The 21,579-nt window shown below is 50.4% G+C and overlaps 1 protein-coding gene across 3 annotated transcripts in view; it reads right to left on the bottom strand.

The window, feature by feature from the left end:
- The window catches only part of F5 (coagulation factor V), a 786,312-nt gene that overhangs the window by 622,375 nt on the left and 142,358 nt on the right, over positions 1-21,579 (bottom strand). For all 3 annotated transcript variants that reach the window (XR_015299279.1, XM_086934096.1, XM_086934094.1), the window contains exon 4: positions 19,298-19,510. Coding sequence is in view for 2 of the 3 variants with exons in the window: in XM_086934096.1 (XP_086790222.1) it covers positions 19,298-19,510 (213 nt within the window). In the remaining variant the exon portion in view is untranslated. The remainder of the gene's footprint in view (positions 1-19,297; positions 19,511-21,579) is intronic.

Here is a 21,579-nt window from a genome sequence, read left to right on the forward strand (position 1 = left end):
CCTGTTGCACTCGGCCCTGGTCCGTGCGATCCAGGCGCATTGGAAAGGCGGACAGGAGGAACCTCCTACGTCTCCGGTGTGCCAATACGTCATGATGTCTGCGGGCACGGTGAAAGCGGTCACCTGCCTCTACGGTAGATTGATCAATGAAGGGCTGACCCCCCTTACGACCCTCAAGGACCGTTGGGAGGCAGACATAGGCAAGGAAATCCCAGACGCGACCTGGTCTCAGCTAGTGCGGCGAGCTTGGAAAGGGACGCGCCACGCCCGTTTTCAGTTGGTCCACTATTATGTACTCCATCGGGCATACCTGACCCCGGCGAAAATCCAACAGTACTTCGCCACGGGCTAGGCAACCTGCCCCAGATGCCCGGCCCCAGAGGCAGACCTCCTCCATATGTTGTGGGCCTGCCCGGGTCTATCCTCCTACTGGGTGGAGGTGGAGAAGACCCTGACGGAGGTGACGGGGAGACCCCTATCGGTTGATGCGGCGGTGGGTCTGTTGCATTGGTTTCCACATACCCCCAAAAACAAAATTTCCAGTAAATGTATTGATTTGGGGCTTCTCTTGGCCAAACGAGAGGTGACCAGGAACTGGAAGGCACGAGCTGGTCCGACTGGGAGCAGGTGGCATAGCAAACTATTGAAGTGGGCGGCGGGGGAAAGCACGCTGAGATACCAACTGGCTGAGAGACAACGTAACGAAAAAGCACAGGAGGCAGCGCTGGAATGGGAGACACTAGTGCAGGCCCTCAGAGACTATTGCGCCCCAAGCGACTCTGATAGTAAGATAGCAGCGCGCCCTGAGTCCCGATAGGCGATGGTGTTATCTGTTTCTGAGACGCTCATCTTGGGTCCTCTCACGAATCGTATTGCGGCTGCTACCATACACTGATGGCGGGGTTGGGTGGGGGAGGAGTTTCTTTGCAAGTTAGTGTTTTGTGGGTGGGACTTTCTTTTGGGTTTGGGGGCTTGTTTAGAAAAGCAGATGACGGGCAGTGGATTATCCGGACCAGCCTTTCGCTCCTGCTGAACCCCCACTGGATTTTATCGCCCGACTTTTGAACTGTGGGCTGAATGATCGTGTATAAAAACGTGCTGCGGGGGGTGGACGGGATGTAGTCGATTGATTTCAGTGTATTTCTGATGCTGGCCATATATGTAACAGTTTGCTGATTCCTGCAATAAAAATATATTTCAAAAAAAAAAAAAAAAATGGAGTCTCATGCCTGACTTTGGCTCTAACAAAACGGGCACGTGGCTAATCGCCCCAATACCTTTCCCCTTTTTGGTCTGCACAGATTTATAGCGCGGGGATGCCTACGGGTCACCAGGCGCTCTAGAAATCATAAAATAAAATAAATAAATAAATATCCCCAACTTCTCTGCGACAACTTTGGACCACCTTAAAGGCATAGAATTACTGTTGCCTTTTATCCCGTCTAATGTCTCTATTCCCACCCGAAATAGAGATCTCTTATGTGGTTACATGACCAAACCTCGCACAGGCGATTAACACAAACTCCTGCCCGACCTTGCGAGCCACCACCTCGGTATAAGCAACCTACCCACTGCTACCCACTCAGGGGTACTCATGATCCCCAAAAAACCCATTTTCTGTCCCTTAATAGCCGCTTGTCGAAAAAGAACACTAACCATAGCGCCGCGTCCTCCATCTGTAAATCTCGCGATAGCTTATTCTTGTATATATTGGAACTAACATGTCGGGAAAGAAACATACCACAAACTCCTGTCCAATGTAGTTCAACATCCGACCATCGCTTTGCATAACCACAGGACTTATTTATTTTTATTTCTGGCGATTTTTAAAGCGCGCAAATACCCTGGGGTGTCTCGGCGCTGTAGTTGCAGAACTCTCCGGAGGAGGGGGGGGGATTAGGCAGGGAACAACCATGTCTTTAGTTGCTTTCTGAAGTTAAGAAGGGTCGGAGCGATCTTAATGTTTAGAGGAAGTGCGTTCCACATTTTGGCCGTGGCAACAGCAAAGCGTTTGTCGCCCCAGTTGGCCCTTCTTGTACGGGGGACCATGAGAAGGTGCGCTGAGGATGACCGCAGAGTTCTAGTATGTTCAAGCGGTCGGAAGGCTTTTCTTAAGAATAAGGGTCCTTGATCGTGAATGGCCTTATATGCAATGCATAAAGCCTTAAACTTGATGCGGCTCCTCACCGGTAGCCAATGTAATTGTCTGATGTAGGGGGAAACTGATGCAAATCTCGGGATAGATAGCAGTGTTCTGGCGGCAGGGTTCTGGACAGTTTGCAGTTTATTAAGAACCTTTTGTTGTGTATTGAGTAACAATGCATTGCAGTAATCAGTTTTGGAGAATACTAATGTACTGATCAAGGTTTTACCTGCATGTGACGGAAGGTATGGGATTCGTTTTTTTATCCTTTTTAGTACGTGGAAGGAAGAAGAAACCACAGCATTGACATGTTGCTGGAATGTCAATTTGTTATCGAAGATAACGCCCAAGTTGCGTACCTTCGTCACAGGTTCTGGCGGTTGTCCCATCTGGTGAGGCCACCATTGAGGGGACCAGGTGGGTTGAAGCCTCCCGAATGTCATCACTTCTGTCTTATCAGAATTGAGTTTAAGACAGTTGGATGACATCCAGGAGCTTATTGCCTTCATTCCCATTTGGAAATTGGCTGCTACTGAGATTCCGTCATTATGTATCGATAGCCCCAATTGGGTATCGTCAGCATAGGTAGTGAGGGAGATTCCACAGGATTTTATGACCCTCGCCAGGTCCGACACATAGATATTAAATAGTGTCGGACTTAGCGAGGATCCCTGTGGTACTCCACATGGCAAGGAGAAGGTCTGGGATGTGAAATTGCCTAGTTTCACTGTTTGTGGACGGTTCGACAGGAATGAGGCCAGGAGGTTTTTTGCTTTGCATGTGATTCCTATGGCTTCGACACGGTCGATCAAGGTGGCGTGGTCGACCGACTCCTCCATTATTCCCATATCTAGACAACATATTGTCTCAGCTAACACAACCACCTCGTTCTATCTAAGAGCGACTTAAGCTTACCATTGCTGCCTGCGTAAGGACCATCCAATCCCCCCGGTAGACTGATTGTCGCAGGTTGCCAATCTATCTTACCCTACTGGCCGAATACGTTGAGGTTCCCAGAAAGCCTGATGTGGTAATGACGAACTCCTATGCTAGAGATAGTACAAGTGTGATTAAGCGTGTATAAGGAAAAGCACATGACAACGAAATGAATATCCTTGGCCCCAAGGACATGTAAAGCTTGCACGTGAGCATTCCACAATTGTAGCCCCCAATGTCATCCGCATTGTCTTATAAAAAGAGGCGAAGCCCTCCCCAAGTCCCCAGCTGAGTTGATTGGTAAATGTGCAAAGATTGCATTTGCGGTCCACTATTTTATCTTTGATACCAAGACTAGTCAAGTATTACTCCGTGCCCTTGCTCCATGGCTGCTGACGATCCCCAAGCCGCTGGGGGCCCTGTGGGTGTGAGGGACTGGCGAGCCCGCCTGGGGCCTTCTTAATCCCCAAGCCGCTGTGGGCCCTGTGGGTGGAGGGACTGGCGAGCCCGCCTGGGGCCTTCGTAAACCAGCCGCATCGAGACCCTGGCGTACTCCGGGCCTGCTGCAGAAAGTACAGCCCTCCCTTCTCCTTGGTGCCGCCGGGCCGCCCCAAGCCATACCAAGTCTGGAGCTCCACGCCGGCCGACCCCCTGCCAAAGAAAAGGTACTGCTGGTGTACTGGGACCCTGAACCGCGTGCCCCCCCTCACCCCGCCCCCCTTTATCCCCCTGACCTCCTCGTACCCTCTCCATATTAACCCCCCTACCCCCGCTCCCCTCACCCAATCCCCCCGGTAGACTGATTGTTGCAGGTTGCCAATCTATCTTACCCTACTGGCCGAATACGTTGAGGTTCCCAGAAAGCCTGATGTGGTAATGACGAACTCCTATGCTAGAGATAGTACAAGTGTGATTAAGCGTGTGTGAGGAAAAGCACATAACAACTAAATGAATATCCTTGGCCCCAAGGACTAGTAAAGCTTGCACGTGAGCATTCCACAATTGTAGCCCCCAATGTCATCCGCATTGTCTTATAAAAAGAGGCGAAGCCCTCCCCAAGTCCCCAGCTGAGTTGATTGGTAAATGTGCAAAGATTGCATTTGCGGTCCACTATTTTATCTTTGATACCAAGACTAGTCAAGTATTCCTCCGTGCCCTTGCTCCATGGCTGCTGATGATCCCCAAGCCGCTGGGGGCCCTGTGGGTGTGAGGGACTGGCGAGCCCGCCTGGGGCCTTCTTAATCCCCAAGCCGCTGGGGGCCCTGTGGGTGGAGGGACTGGCAAGCCCGCCTGGGGCCTTCGTAAACCAGCCGCGTCAAGACCCTGGCGTACTCCGGGCCTGCTGCAGGAAGTACAGCCCTTCCTTCTCCTTGGTGCCGCTGGGCCGCCCCAAGCCATACCAAGTCTGGAGCTCCACGCCGGCCGACCCCCTGCCAAAGTAAAGGTACTGCTGGTGTACTGGGACCCTGAACCGCATGCCCCCCCTCACCCGCCCCCTTTTATCCCCCCGACCTCCTCGTACCCTCTCCATATTAACCCCCCTACCCCCGCTCCCCTCCCCCGGCGAGCTCCCCCCTCCTACCCATCTCCTCCACCGGCACCCCATGACTCGAACCCTCTAAACCCTTCCCGCTCCCTTCCCCTGTCCTCTTGAGTCTTATCAATGCATCAATGCTGGGGAGAACCCCCCCCGCATGGCCCCCATCACCGCCCTTTGGTTCCCCTCCCCCACCCTACCATGTGGGAACACCCCCCCTCTTTCCCGGCCCACCAGGACCATCCCACCTTGCGCCCCCCTATGCACCCTCCTTGCCAGCCTTCCTGTCCCCCTCTCTTGCCAGGCAGGTGAGGGGCTCTCCTGACTCCCCTTCTGTGGTGGGCTGCCTCCCCTTGTCGACATCCCCGGCCCTTTTTCCCCCTACCCGCCCCAGTTCCCTTCAAGCTCTCCCTCCCGCTCCTCCGATCCTGAGGCCTGCGCTCCCACCCCTCCCGCCCCCTTTCCCGCCCGGTGCACCAAACGCCCGGGAGGCCCCGCTCACCGGCAGAGCCTTCCCCACCTCGCCAGCCGCGCCAAGGCGGCCGCAACACCCCTTCGCCTCGCTGCCCGGTCACGGTCTCCTGCCTCCCCGCCCTCCCCGCAGATTCCATTCCCAAGGACGGCTAGGCGCCACTGGCAGCGCGCCTCGTCCGCCCTCCCTGCTTCATTTTTTTCCCGCACCACCTGTCACAACCAGGGCCGTGCTCCTGCCATCCGCGCAACCCTGTGACACATACCTGGGAACGCGCAAACTTCTGTGGCGGCGCGCAGGCGATGGCCGCCGCCGCCACGCTACGAAGGCCCGCCTCGCCCAGCAGGGTAGTGCCTCGAGGACTCACCCCTCGCCAAGCCCCCCGACCTAAAACTAGCGAAAGCTGCCCAAGAAAAGCCTGACAAAGAGCTCCTGACTAAAACGTTCCCAGCCACCAGGTCTCAGTACCTAAAATGGTGGCTGGGACCACTCGGGATCGCTATTTATCATTTGGGCTGCAAAATTCCTTTTGGGCTGCTTTTGGGCTATCCCCAGCCAGCCCAACGCGGCAAAATGGCCGCTCGCTTGTTCTCCCCCCTTCCCCCTCCCAAATCTGCCCAGGGGGCAGACCTCGCGGCTCGGCTGCCCCCCAAACCCCCCTTCTCAACACCAGAGCAGTTTCGCGGCAAAGCAATTCCTGCAGTGTTGGTGTATTGTTTTTTCTGTCTCTCTCCCACCTCTAGGCCTATTTTATTTTCTGGAATGCCCTCTGCATGTAGTGACCTCTGATCTCAGTCGGTGTTCGACCAACAACATTCTTGTCATGGGGGGGGTATTCAATCTGAGGCATTACAAGAGGTTAACAAGTGATGTCTCTCCCCCTTAATCAGCCTCCAATAAAGCTGTGATTTGTTTGCCTGTTTGGCCAGGAGAGTTCCCCCCCGAAGGTGTGTCTGCAGTGTTCCGTGAATTACCCGGCGTGCACCTTTGTACTTGTGGGTTGGACATACTGTGCTTTTGTAAGTACCAGTAGTCATATTAGTCTTAACTTATTGCTATGGTTGGCTCTCCATTACCAGCGCTCAGATGAGAGCCGCCATAGTTCAAGCTAAAATGGATGGGCACGCCTGGGCGATAAACATGCATGTTGTCAGCTAGTCCTTTAGGCGAAAACACTATTGCTAACTGTCCAAATTGATAACTATTACAGAAAAGAATTGTATGTCTTTTCATTCTGCGCAGGCTTCTGTGCTCTCGACTTGTCTTGTACGTCTCAAGTGCTGTTTTTAGGTCGAGTAATTTATTACTCGAAACTATTGTGTTGAAACCAACTCTTAAAACCAAGGGCTTTGGGAGACGGATAACGCACAGTGCATGTGCCCGTGCACGCGCTTTTCTCCCGAGCCTCAGCATCACACTTCAAAGGAATTCCTTCTGCTCCTTATCTCCTCAGGCACTTAGCGTCTACGTGTGTCTCCCAGGCTCCTCACAGTGCCATATGTCCTCAGGGCATCACACTTCTAACGTGAACGACCATCTGTTCCTTGGAATGCTGGCATGGTTGCCCAGTGCTGCCTGATCTTCTTCAAAGGCAGCTTGTAACCCGAGCTGCCCTCTGTCTTTGCATTCTGAACTCTTTCTTGGATTTCACACACAGTCCATAGCGCTTCCTTCTACCTTTCACCAGGCCCACACACACACCACTAGCCATCAGTGCACGCTTTCACCAGGCACACACACACACACCACCAGACATCAGTGCACGCATTCACCAGGCATACACACAACCGGCCGTCAGTGCACACTCTCACCAGGCACAGACACCATCAGCCATCAGTGCACGCATTCACCAGGCATACACACCACCGGCCATCAGAGAAACACACACACCACCAGATATCAGTGCACGCATTCACCAGGCATACACACCACCGGCCGTCAGTGCACTCTCTCACCAGGCACACACACACACACACCACCAGCCATCAGTGCACGCATTCACCAGGCATACACACCACCGGCCGTCAGTGCACGCTTTCACCAGACACACACACACAACACCAGCCATCAGTGCACGCTTTCACCAGGCATACACACACCACCGGCCCTCAGTGAACACTCTCACCAGGAACAGACACCATCAGCCATCAGTGCCCTCATTCACCAGGCATACACACCACCACCATCAGTGCACGCATTCACCAGGCATACACACCACCGGCCGTCAGTGCACTCTCTCACCAGGCACACACACACACACACCACCAGAAATCAGTGCACGCATTCACCAGGCATACACACCACTGGCCGTCAGTGTACGCTTTCACCAGGCACACACACACACCACCAGCCATCAGTGCACACTTTCAACAGGCATACACACCACCGGCCCTCAGTGCACACTCTGACCAGGCACAGACACCGTCAGCCATCAGTGCCCGCATTCACCAGGCATACACACCACCGTCGTCAGTGCACGCTTTCTCCAGGCACACACACCATCAGCCGTCAGTGCACGCTTTCACCAGGCACACACCACCAGCTGTCAGTGCACGCTTTCACCAGAGACACACACTTCCAGCCATCAGTGCACGCTTCCACCAGGCACACACACCACAAGCCGGACAGGCACACACACACCACCAGCCATCATTGCATGCTTTCAATCGGCACACACACACCACCGGTCATCAGTGCACGCTTTCACCAGGCATACACACCACTGGCCGTCAGTGCACACTTTCACCGGGCACAGACACCATCAGTCATCAGTGCACGCTTCCACCAGGCACACACCACCAGCCGTCAGTGCACCCTTTCACCAGGCACACACACACACCGCCAGCCATCAGTACACGCTTTCACCAGGCATACACACCACCTGCCACCAGTGGACACTTTCACCAGGCACACACACACACCACCAGCCATCAGTGCACGCTTTCACCAGGCATACACACCACCAGGCGTCAGTGCACGCTTTCACCAGACACACACACACACACCACCAGCCATCAGTGCATGCTTTCACCAGGCATACACACCAAAGGCCGTCAGTGCACGCTTTCACCAGGCACACACACACACCACCCGCCATCAGTGCACGCTTTCACGAGGCATACACACCACTGGCCATCAGAGGCACACACACCACCAGCCATCAGTGCATGCTTTCACCAGGCACAAACACATCACCAGCCATCAGTGCACGCTTTCACCAGGCACACACACACACCACCAGACATCAGTGCACGCTTTCACCAGGCATACAAACACACCACCATCCATCAGTGCACCCTTTCACCAGGCACACACACCACCAGCCATCAGTGCACGCTTTCACCAGGCACACACACACACCACCAGCCATCAGTGCACGCTTTCACCAGGCATAGACACACACCACCAGCCATCAGTGCACGCTTTCACCAGGCATACACACCACCGGCCGTCAGTGCACGCTTTCACCAGGAACACACACCACCGGCCGTCAATGCACGCTTTCACCAGGCACACACACACACCACCCACCATTAGTGCACGCTTTCACCAGGCATACACACCACTGGCCGTCAGTGCACACTCTCACCAGGCCCAGACATCATCAGTCATCAGTGCATGCATCACTAGGCATACACACAACCGGCCGTCAGTGCACGCTTTCACCAGGCACACACACACACACACCACCAGCCATCAGTGCACGCTTTCACCAGGCATACACACCAACGACCCTAAGTGCACTCTCTCACCAGGCACAGACACCTTCAGCCATCAGTGCACACATTCACAAGGCATACACACCACCGCTGTCAGTGCACGGTTTCACCAGGCACACAAACACACCACCAGCCATCAGTGCACGCTTTCACCAGGCATAAACACCACCGGCCGTCAGTGCACGCTTTCACCAGGCATAAACACCACCGGCCGTCAGTGCACGCTTTCACCAGGCACACACACACACACCACCAGCCAACAGTGCACGCTTTCACCAGGCATACACACCACCGGCGGTCAGTGCACACTCTCAACAGGCACAGACACCATCAATCATCAGTGCACGGTTTCACTGGGCACAAACACCACCAGCCGTCAGTACACGCTTCCACCAGGCACACACACCACCAAACGGAAGTGCACGCTTTCACCAGGCACACACACCACCAGCCGTCAGTGCACGCTTTCACCAGGCACAGACACCATCAGCCATCAGTGCACGCATTCACCAGGCCTACACACCACCGGCCATCAGAGGCACACACACACCACCAGCCATCAGTGCATGCTTTCACCAGACACAAACACATCACCAGCCATCAGTGCACGCTTTCAACAGGCAAACACACACACCACCAGACATCAGTGCACGCTTTCACCAGGCATACACACACACCACCAGTCATCAGTGCACCCTTTCACCAGGCACACACACACACCACCAGCCATCAGTGCACGCTTTCACCAGGTACACACACACACCACCAGCCATCAGTGCACACTTTCACCAGGCACACACACACACCACCAGCCATCAGTGCACGCTTTCACCAGGCATACACACACACCACCAGCCATCAGTGTACCCTTTCACCAGGCACACACACACACACACACCACCAGCCATCAGTGCACACTTTCACCAGGCACACACACACACCACCAGCCATCAGTGCACGCTTTCACCAGGCACACACACACACACACCACCAGCCATCAGTGCATGCTTTCACCAGGCATAGACACACACCACCAGCCATCAGTGCACGCTTTCACCAGGCATACACACCACCGGCCGTCAGTGCACACTTTCACCAGGCACACACACCACCGGCCGTCAATGCACACTTTCACCAGGCACACACACACACCACCCACCATCAGTGCACGCTTTCACCAGGCATACACACCACTGGCTGTCAGTGCACACTCTCACCAGGCACAGACATCATCAGTCATCAGTGCACGCATCACTAGGCATACACACCACCGGCCGTCAGTGCACGCTTTCACCAGGCACACACACACACCACCAGCCATCAGTGCACGCTTCCACCAGGCATACACACCAACGACCCTAAGTGCACTCTCTCACCAGGCACAGACACCATCAGCCATCAGTGCACACATTCACAAGGCATACACACCACCGCCGTCAGTGCACCGTTTCACCAGGCACACAAACACACCACCAGCCATCAGTGCACGCTTTCACCAGGCATAAACACCACCGGCCGTCAGTGCACGCTTTCACCAGGCACACACACACACCACCAGCCAACAGTGCACGCTTTCACCAGGCATACACACCACCGGCGGTCAGTCCACACTCTCAACAGGCACAGACACCATCAGTCATCAGTGCATGGTTTCACTGGGCACACACACCACCAGCCGTCAGTGCATGCTTTCACCAGGCATAAACACCACCAGCCGTCAGTACACGCTTCCACCAGGCACACACACCACCAAACGGCAGTGCACGCTTTCACCAGGCACACACACCACCAGCCGTCAGTGCACGCTTTCACCAGGCACACACCACCAGCTGTCAGTGCACGCTTTCAACAGGCACACACACACACCACCAGCCATCAGTGCACGCTTTCACCAGGCATGCACACCACCGGCCGTCAGTGCGCGCTTTCACCAGGCACAAACACACACCACCCGCCATCAGTGCACGCTTTCACCAGGCATACCCACCACTGGCCATCAGTGCACACTCTCACCAGGCACAGACACCATCAGCCATCAGTGCACGCATTCACCAGGCATACACACCACCGGCCATCAGTGCACGCTTTCACCAGGCACACACACACACCACCAGTGCACGCTTTCAAGAGGCATACACACCGCCGGCCGTCAGTGCACACTCTCACCAGGCACAGACACCATCAGCCATCAGTGCATGCATTTACCAGGCATACACACCACCAGCCGTCAGTGCACACTTTCACCAGGCACACACACACACCACCAGCCAACAGTGCCCGCTTTCACCAGGTATACACACCACCGGCTGTCAGTGCACGCTTTCACCAGGCACACACACACACCACCAGCCATCAGTGCATGCTTTCACCAGGCATACACACCACCGGCCGTCAGTGCACACTCTCACCAGGCACAGACACTATCAGTCATCCGTGGACGTTTTCACCGGGCACAAACACCACCAGCCGTCAGTGCACGCTTCCACCAGGCACACACCACCAAACGGCAGTGCACACTTTCTCCAGGCACACACACCACCAGCTGTCAGTGCACGCTTTCACCAGGCACACACTACCAGCCATCAGGGCACGCTTCCACCAGGGACACACACCACCAGCCGGCCAAGGCACACACACACCACCAGCCATCATTGTATGCTTTTCAACAGGCACACACACACACACCACCAGTGTACGCTTTCACCAGGCATACACACCACCAGCCATCAGTGCACACTTTCACCGGGCACAGACACCATCAGTCATCAGTGCACACTTCCACCAGGCACACACAACCAGCCGTCAGTGCACGCTTTCACAAGGCACACACACACACCGCCAGCCATCAGTGCACGCTTTCACCAGGCATACACACCACCGGCCGTCAGTGCACACTTTCACTAGGCACACACACACACACCACCAGCCATCAGTGCACGCTTTCACCAGGCATACACACCACCAGCCGTCAGTGCACGCTTTCACCAGGCACACACACACACCACCAGCCTTCAGTGCACGCTTTCACCAGGCATACACACCACCGGCCGTCAGTTCACGCTTTTATCAGGCACACGCACACACCACCAGCCATCAGTGCACGCTTTCACCAGGCATACACACCACCGGCAGTCAGTGCACACTCTCACCAGGCACAGGCACCATCAGTCATCAGTGCACACTTTCACCAGGCACACACCACCAGCCGTCAGTGCACGCTTTCACCAGGCACACACACAGACACCACCAGCCATCAGTGCATGCTTTCACCAGGCATACACACCACCGGCCATCAGTGCACGCTTTCACCAGGCACACACACACACACACCACCAGTCATCAGTACATGCTTTCACCGGGCACAAACACCACCAGCTGTCAGTGCACGATTCCTCCAGGCACACACACCACTAGCCGTCAGTGCGCGCTTTCACCAGGCACACACCACCAGCCATCAGTGCATGCTTCCACCAGGCACACACAGCACCAGCCGGCCAGGCACACACACTGCACCAGCCATCAGTGCATGCTTTCAAAAGGCACACACACACCACCAGCCATCAGTGCACGTTTTCACCACTCATACACACCACCGGCCGTCAGTGCACACTTTCACCGGGCACAGACACCATCAGTCGTCAGGGCACGCTTACACCAGGCACACACCACCAGCCGTAAGTGCACACTTTCACCAGGCACACACACACACCGCCAGCCATCAGTGCACGCTTTCACCAGGCACACACACCACCAGCCATCAGTGCACGCTTCCACCAGGCACACACACCACCAGCCGGCCAGGCCCACACACACCACCAGCCGTCAGTGCACGCTTTCACCAGGCACACATACCACCAGCCATCAGTGCACCATTTCTACAGGCACACACACCACCAGCCATCAGTGCACACATGAATTGTTTTTTGTTTTTTTTAATTTTTGGAAACCTTTATTGTGCATCAAAAGCTTACAGGTACGGGCCCACAACCATGCAGGCCGGCCGCGAAATCAAGTGGTAGCACTCTAGGCAAAATCAAAACAGCTCAGCAGTCCTTAAGACGAGGAACAGCAATTATCCGATGCATCGCATACTGGAGAAAGGGGAGGACCACTGAGGACAGGATAAGTGAGGTTAATTTTTAAAGTTATAGGTAAGAAGGATCAGACGCAGTCACTTCATCGATAACACATGGCGGGCAATGATCCAGCGAATCAGCAACAAACTAAGCAACAATATGAGGATCATCAGAAGAGCTTGAAGTTAGGAACAAACAGTACAGTAAATACTGGTCAGCACCCGCCCCATGATCGTGGAAACATCCTGACTAACGGTAGTGGAGAGACCAACAGCGGAACAATAAACAGCGCTGCACCCAACCACCAAACTGACCCAAAGGAAAAAGGAAAGAATAAAAAGAAACAAGAGAGAAAGAAGAAAAATAAGGCCCATAGAACCAAGACGAAACAAAAGACCCACCCCCAAACACCCCACCCAGCACACATGCAGAGGCTACGGCCTACCCCCCCCCCTAGCAGTGTGCCTGTCGCCCAAAAACCGAGTCCAGAAATATAGACTCAGAAAAGAGAAAAAGGAAAGGAAAAAGAAGAAAGGAGATGGGAGAAAAAAGAACTAAAAACTGATGGGAGAGGAGACATGCAATCAAAACAATTTGCTCCCACCCCCCACCTGTGTACAATTGGAATTTACGAGAAGAGGAAGTCTCTGCAAAGTCAAATACAGGAACATGATGAGGGAGCAATCATACTTGTACAATCCAAAGCACGCCAGTTATCCATGCACGAAGTAGTAGTCCGCCGATGCAAGTGATCTCAACCCTGTCCCTGTCTATCCAGGGCCATAGACACGGAGTGCACATTGAACCAGAAGCGGGCAGGCCAGGAGTGAAACATAAGAATTCCAGGCCATGGAACACGGCACCAGTCCCGATGGCCTTGGATCGGATCAGCCAGAAAAAGCAGCAGCAACAGAAGGCAACACGAACAACGCCCCGCTGACCAAGAAAAAGCACTCGCTCCGTCAGGACAGACATCGGATCTCGGCTCAGCAGGGCAAGGCGAGCAATCGCCGGGAGTCACGGCAAGGCAAGCCCAGACGGACCCCGGCCGGGGTCCCTCCGTCATTTCCACTCCCCAGAAGCGCTCCCGGCAGAACAAAGCAATGGGCGTCCAGACCTCCAGACAAGCGACGGCCATAATTTCTTCAGCCCCGGGGAAAGTCCGTGCAACACAGTTCAGCGGTTGGTCCGCATCCGTGGGGGGCGGCTCAGCGAGCCCGTCAAGAAAACCATCGTCCGGCCCAACGGCATTCAACATCATGGCCTCACGCCAGGAACTCAAGGCAGCGAGGACGTCGCCAATCGTAGGATCACCCCTACAGTATTCAGCAAACGTGCCATGCGGCAGGCCAGTGTTCCCGTCAACGACGGGTCTGAGATACAGGGCACTGGCCGCCATCTTGTCAGCACGGCGAGGGCACCGCAAACTCCAGCCCCGATCCGGCGGCCAGCGGGGTCCAGCGAGAGCCAGCCGGGGACAGTCAACCGCGCCAGTGGTGCAAGGAAGCGGGCCACCAAGACATTGGAGGTAGTCGGCGCCTCTGGCCCATGGACGCCGCCCGCCGAGTCCGGGCGGAGGGTTTCAAAATGGCCGGTCGGGAGACAAAGGGGAGACGCGTCTCCCATGCGGTCAACCCCCGTCCGAGGGATGCGGCACCCCGCCACCAGGTCCCGCCAGGTCCCGGGACCACCAGTCCGGGTCCGGTCAGTAGCCACCGGTCCAACCGCACAGTGGCCTCTTAGTTCGGCCCCTCTCCTCAACCAGGGGCCGGCGCAGGAACTTCGTTCCAGTCGGGAGCCGCAGGCAAATCCAGGCCCGCCCGCCTCGCAGGCTCCGAATCGAACAAGGGCACAGCTCAGGATCCGCCGCACCCAGGTGCATCCGGAGCAGATGGTGAGTATCAGCAATCTATCATGGTTCTGTATTTCCTCGAATACCTCTTCTCGGGGCAGGATAGGGCGCAGGATTAATAAAACAGGCGAGAAGGTCGACGGAGCCGAGCTACAACGCGGCCATCACGGTCGCGAGCTTGGCTCCTCCCCCCCACACATCAATTGTTAACGCATCCACAATTAACTATTGTAGCAATCGCAGTATGGCACACTTTACTTTTAAACATATTCATCTAAAGCCCAGCATGCCACCATTCCCTCACACTCAGCACCCTCACACACTCTGCAATGGAAAATACACTCCAAATACCACTCAGTGCCACATAATTGCACGCCACATAATTACACTGCACTCAATGCAACATACACTTCAAATACCACTCAGTGCTACATAATTTCACTCCACATAATTACACTGCACTCAATGCAACATACATTCCAAATACCACTCAGTGCCACATAGTTATATGCAACATAATTACACTGCACACAATGCAACATATACTCCAAATACCACTCAGTGCCCCATAATTACACACCACATAATTACACTCTACTGAATGCAACAGACACTCCACACAATACCACTCAGTGCTACATACTTATATGCTGCATAATTACACTGCACTCATGCAACATACACTCCAAACAATACCACTCAGTGCCACATAATTACACGCTACACAATTACACTCTATTGAATACAACATACAATCCCCAAACAATACCACTCAGTGCCACATAATTCTATGCTTCATAATTACACTGCGCTCACCGCAACATACACTCCAAATACCACTCAGTGCCAGATAATTACATGCCACATAATTACACTGCACTCAATGCAACATACACTCCAAATAACACTCAGTGCCACATAGTTACACGCCACATAATTACACTGCACTCAATGCAACATACACTCCAAATACCACTGAGTACCACATAATTACATGCCACATAATTACACTCTACTGAATGCAAAACACACTCCACACAATACCACTCATTGCCACATAATTATATGCTACATAATTACACTGCACGCAATGCAACATGCACTCCAAATACCTCTCAGTGTCACATAGTTATATGCAACATAATTACACTGCACACAGTGCAACATGCACTCCAAATACCACTCAGTGCCACATAATTACACACCACATAATTACACTCTACTGAATACAACATACACTCCAAATACCACTCAGTGTCACATAATTACACGCCACATAATTGCACTGCACTCAATGCAACATACACTCCAAATACCACTCAGTACCACATAATTACACGCCTCATAATTACACTCTACTGAATACAACATACACTCCACACAATACCACTCAGTGCAACATAATTATATGCTACATAATTACACTGCGCTCAACGCAATATACACTCCAAATACCACTCAGTGCCACATAATTACACGCCACATAATTACACTGCACTCAATGCAACATACACTCCAAATACCACTCAGTGCCACATAATTAAACTCCACATAATTACTCTGCACTCAATGCAAAGTACATTCCAAATACCACTCAGTGCCACATAATTACACGCCACATATTTACACTGCACTTAATGCAACATACACTCCAAATACCACTCAGTGCCACATAATTACACGCCACATAATTATACTGCACTCAATGCAACAGACACTCCACACAATACCACTCAGTGCCACATAATTATATGCTACATAATTACACTGCACTCAATGCAACATACACTCCAAATTACACTCAGAGCCACATAATTAAACACCACATAATTACACTCTACTGAATGCAACACACACTCCACACAATACCACTCAGTGCCACATAATTATATGCTACATAATTACACTGCACTCAATGCAACATACACTCCAAATTCCACTCAGAGCCACATAATTAAATGCAACATAATTACACTCTACACAATGCAACATACACTCCAAATACCACTCAGTGCCACATAATTACACACCACATAATTACACTCTACTGAATACAACATACACTCCACACAATACCACTCAGTGCCACATAATTACACGCCACATAATTACACTGCACTGAATGCAACATACACTCCAAATACCACTCAGTGTTACATAATTAAACTCCACATAATTACTCTGCACTCAATGCAAAGTACATTCCAAATACCACTCAGTGCCACATAATTACACGCCACATATTTACACTGCACTCAATGCAACATACACTCCAAATACCACTCAGTGCCACATAATTACACGCCACATAATTACACTGCACTCAATGCCACAGACACTCTACACAATACCACTCAGTGCCACATATTTATATGCATCATAATTACACTGCGCTCAATGCAACATACACTCCAAATACCACTCAGTGCCACATAATTACACGCCACATAATTACACTGCACTCAATGCAACATACACTCCAAATAACACTCAGTGCCACATAATTACACAGCACTCAATGCAACATACACTCCAAATACCGCTCAGTGCCACATAATTACACGCCACATAATTACACTACACTCAATGCCACATACACTCCAAATACCACTCAGTGCCACATAATTACACTGCAATCAATGCAAAATACATTCCAAATACTGCTCAGTGCCACATAATTACACGCCACATAATTACACTGCACTCTATGCAACATACACTCCAAATACCACTCAGTGCCACATAATTACACACCACATAATTACACTCTACTGAATGCAACACACACTCCTCATATTACCACTCAGTGTCACATAATTACACGCTACATAATTAAACTGCACTAAATGCAACATACACTCCAAATACCACTCAGTGCCACATAATTACACGGCACACAATTACACTCTACTGAATGCAATATACACTGCCCATATTACCACTCCGTGCCATATAATTATATGCCTCATACTTACACTCTACTCAATGCAACATAAATACACTTTATCTATCTGTCTATCTATCACCCTTCTATCTGTCTATCTGTCTATCACCCTCACTCTATCTATCTATCGACCTCACTCCACCCATCGCCCTCCCTCTATCTATCTATCGCCCTCACTCTATCTATCGCACTCACTCTATCTATCGCATCACCACAGCATCACTCAGCACCACCAGAGCATCACTCAGCGGTACCACAACATCACTATGCGCTACCACAGCATCACTGAACGCCACAGCATCACTTGTCGCCACCACAACTTCACTCCGCGCCACCACAGCATCAGTCTTTGCAACCATTCAACAACTGGTTCAAATATGTTCTCTCAATGTTTCAAGCTTCATTACAAATGTCACAAAAATATGTTAATAGTTCACTTCTGTTCTTGGATTTTCATCACAATAAAATACAATGAACATAATCTTCACAAAAGTTATTTACAAAAGCTATTGCCATTATAAATTACAATAACTTAAGTATTAATTATTAAAAAAATAAAAGCCATTTTTATTTGTAATATCAATACATCTAAGTCACGTAAATACAACACATATTGCATTACAAATGCTATAGGTGTCACATTAGCGAAAGTTAAAACTATTGGCATTGTAAATGACAAAGCTATTCAATTCACTATTTTCCAAACCAACACATAAATAAAAAATTTGTCATTTACAATACCAATAGCTCAAACTTTCCTAATGCGAGACCTATTGCATTGCAAATGCTTGTTCTCATTGTGTTCGCTCGCTGCTGTGCTGCATGACAATAATTTTACGCCCCACCACTTTCAAATGTCACCGGCCACCTGCTCTACACCCCCACTTATATTTAAAGTTGTCTATGCCCATTTTCGCCTGGCACATTGATTTTATTCCTGCCCTTCACAAGGGTAAATATCTGATCGTTTTCCGAGGTAGAATATGTCAGGAAAAAGTCTGTGTACATCCAAAAAGAAGCACATTTGCTGTTGTTCAGAGCTTTCCCACCCTGTAATGTCTGCTTCCCCTTCCTTTATGTGATTTGCTCATAACAAAAATGTTTGAGTATAAAATCGCCTTATGTGACATGCAAAAGTGTTTTCACAGGCTAATAACCAGAGTAAGATAAGCTTAGAGGTAAAAATAACTTTGTGAAAGAGGCTTTTCAATGTGTGTCTAGATTTTTCCCCCATGAATTTTCTGCACGGTGATATTACACATTCACTGCCAAGGCAATGCTTCTCACCTACATCTCCGCAATCACTATCTACACAAAGCTTTGCATCCACTCACTATGTGCATAGTGCCTAACGACTGACTGCCTGCTGAGTGAAGGACGCCGACCACTCACAGTGGAATGCAGGAGTCTTTCCATAAGCTGCAGCTAAGAACAAGAGGCCAATAGAAGTTCATGACTTTTACAGCCATTTCAATTTGTGAAAGGTGTTTGTTGTTCCACTGAAAAGATGGTAACATGTAATGAAAGGTAACTCTGCCTTGCCCTGAATAAGACCTCATTCCTCCAAAGAGACAGATCGGAAAATTCCCAGAGAGGAGTTGCAACATGAGAATATTACCTTTTTTGCATATCAGCAAAGCTCCAATCAGTCCTGAATTATAATCCTTCACCATGTTCTCATGAGAGTAGTAGCTGTAAGTGAGACAAACAGGGTCCTCTTCTCTAGGACCACTGTCCTCTGAGATATCCCACACGTAGGTGTACTCTTGGCCTGGCAGCACTGTGTCATCCTTTTTGTCTTCAGGAAATGTGTTGTCTGCATAAAGTGATCCTGCAAAGATGAAACATTAACAAGTGTTGACAAAGTCCACAAGTCTGCTTTTTAAAAAAAAAAATCCTCTTCATTGATTGTCATTTGTTTGTTGTTGAGCATCTACCTCGCTTAGTGGACGCAAGGCACTGGACTAAAAGATTAATGAGTGTTGGTGTGAAAGAACTAATATGTTCCGAAAATCACTAGCAAAGCATTCTCTTCAAAAGGTTTACTATCCAAATCTGGAGAGATAGACAGTCACTGTTAGAATGGCTGTTTTTGTTAACACGCCCCCTATCTACCAGTTCCAAAACAAAAGAAAAAAATATAAAGGTATCACTCCTGGAACTATTGCTGCTTTCCTCTTACTGCAAACAGAAGCCAGTTTCGCTAGTCTATCCAACACGAATGAGTAAATTAACAGTGCACATATGAACAGATTTTGCTAGCAAACATGTTTTCATAAACGGTATATTTCTACCAGACGAAGTGATCCGGACAACAATTCTTGTGATAATGCACGATAGCTTAGAAATCTTTGCTTTTTGCATCATCATTTTCTTATATTTCTCATAAACGTCAATTAAATAGTTAGAAATATCACTGCACTTTTAACGACATCCAGATACTCAAGGAAACTGATTAGTATTACTAATTTCTACGCAGTAGATAAACATAAAATTGAGCAATCTATCAAAATTATTTTCATATTGCAAATTAGCCATGTTTTGTGAAAAGACATTCAGTTAATACCCGGAAACACGTTGTTGCTGGAGAGGTCCTGCATCAGCACCTTAAGATTTCACTTGGCTACTCGTTACAAGTAATCTGTATCATTTTGAAAGTATAATCATCAGTTTAAAAGGACCAATCTCACATGAGCGAAACATACTCGTTTCGGGTATTTAGGTTTGATACTGAAAAATATACATATATACACATAGATAGTTAGGTTAACTTAAAACATCATTTTATTTCAAGACAGGAGGCTCTATTATGCAGTCTTTCTTCCTGCTTCATTTTGTACAGCACTTACAAGAACATGACAGCGCCCAAAAACTTGCACCCATAGGCTGGACGTTTGTAATGCAAAGGACATCCGCACCTACAAATAGTAGTAGCCATAAATCTTTTCCTCTTTTCTTGCTGCATTACAAAAAGCAATTTTTTAACATTAGATTGTAATTTACTGTAAATGTATTGTTTGTTTGGGGTTTAAACTGAAGTATTGAGTTATTTAGGTCAATGTCACACAGGTGTCTGTTTACTTTTGAGGCTCTTTTGCAAATAGTTACTTTGTTTTGAGTCTATTTCACAAAAGCTTCTTTGCGTGATAATTGACTTTGTTTCAGGTGCTGTGGCTGATTTGTATATTTAAGGCCATGTGTGAGCAATTACATTGTAGCAGCTGCTGGTGAGTTTTGCCTGCATTTATTTCATGGTAAGACACATTATATTTGCTACAAGGGGATGTGGGGACGTGCTTATGACTGATTTGCATATAGCCAGGTTCTGAGCTGGGATGGGGCAGTGAGATAAATAACGGTGATGGATCAAGCCCTGATCTTTGGACTGGGTAAGAGTGGTCTGCTCAATTCAGACACTCTGTTCATCACCACCCCCTTTTCTGAATCGTTTTTGGCCACTATTGGTGTGGCAGGGTATACTCAGACATGAGTCCCTTTCTCACTGCTCCATCAGGATTCAAGCAATCCGGGCCGAAGACGGCTGAAATGCCAGAAACCGGTCCCCGGTAGCTTGTCTCCTTTCTGGTGAAGAATTGGCTTGGTAGTTTAGTCTGCCCTGTTCCCATGATGCACTGGGCCAGGGACAGACTGATTTGCATATAGCCAGGTTCTGAGCTGGGATGGGGCAGTGAGATAAATAACGGTGATGGATCAAGCCCTGATCTTTGGACTGGGTAAGAGTGGTCTGCTCAATTCAGACACTCTGTTCATCACCACCCCCTTTTCTGAATCGTTTTTGGCCACTATAGGTGTGGCAGGGTATACTCAGACATGAGTCCCTTTCTCACTGCTCCATCAGGATTCAAGCAAGCCGGGCCGAAGACGGCTGAAATGCCAGAA

This window comes from Lissotriton vulgaris, chromosome 8 (genome assembly GCF_964263255.1).
Source record: "Lissotriton vulgaris chromosome 8, aLisVul1.2, whole genome shotgun sequence".
Classification (NCBI taxonomy): domain Eukaryota; kingdom Metazoa; phylum Chordata; class Amphibia; order Caudata; family Salamandridae; genus Lissotriton; species Lissotriton vulgaris.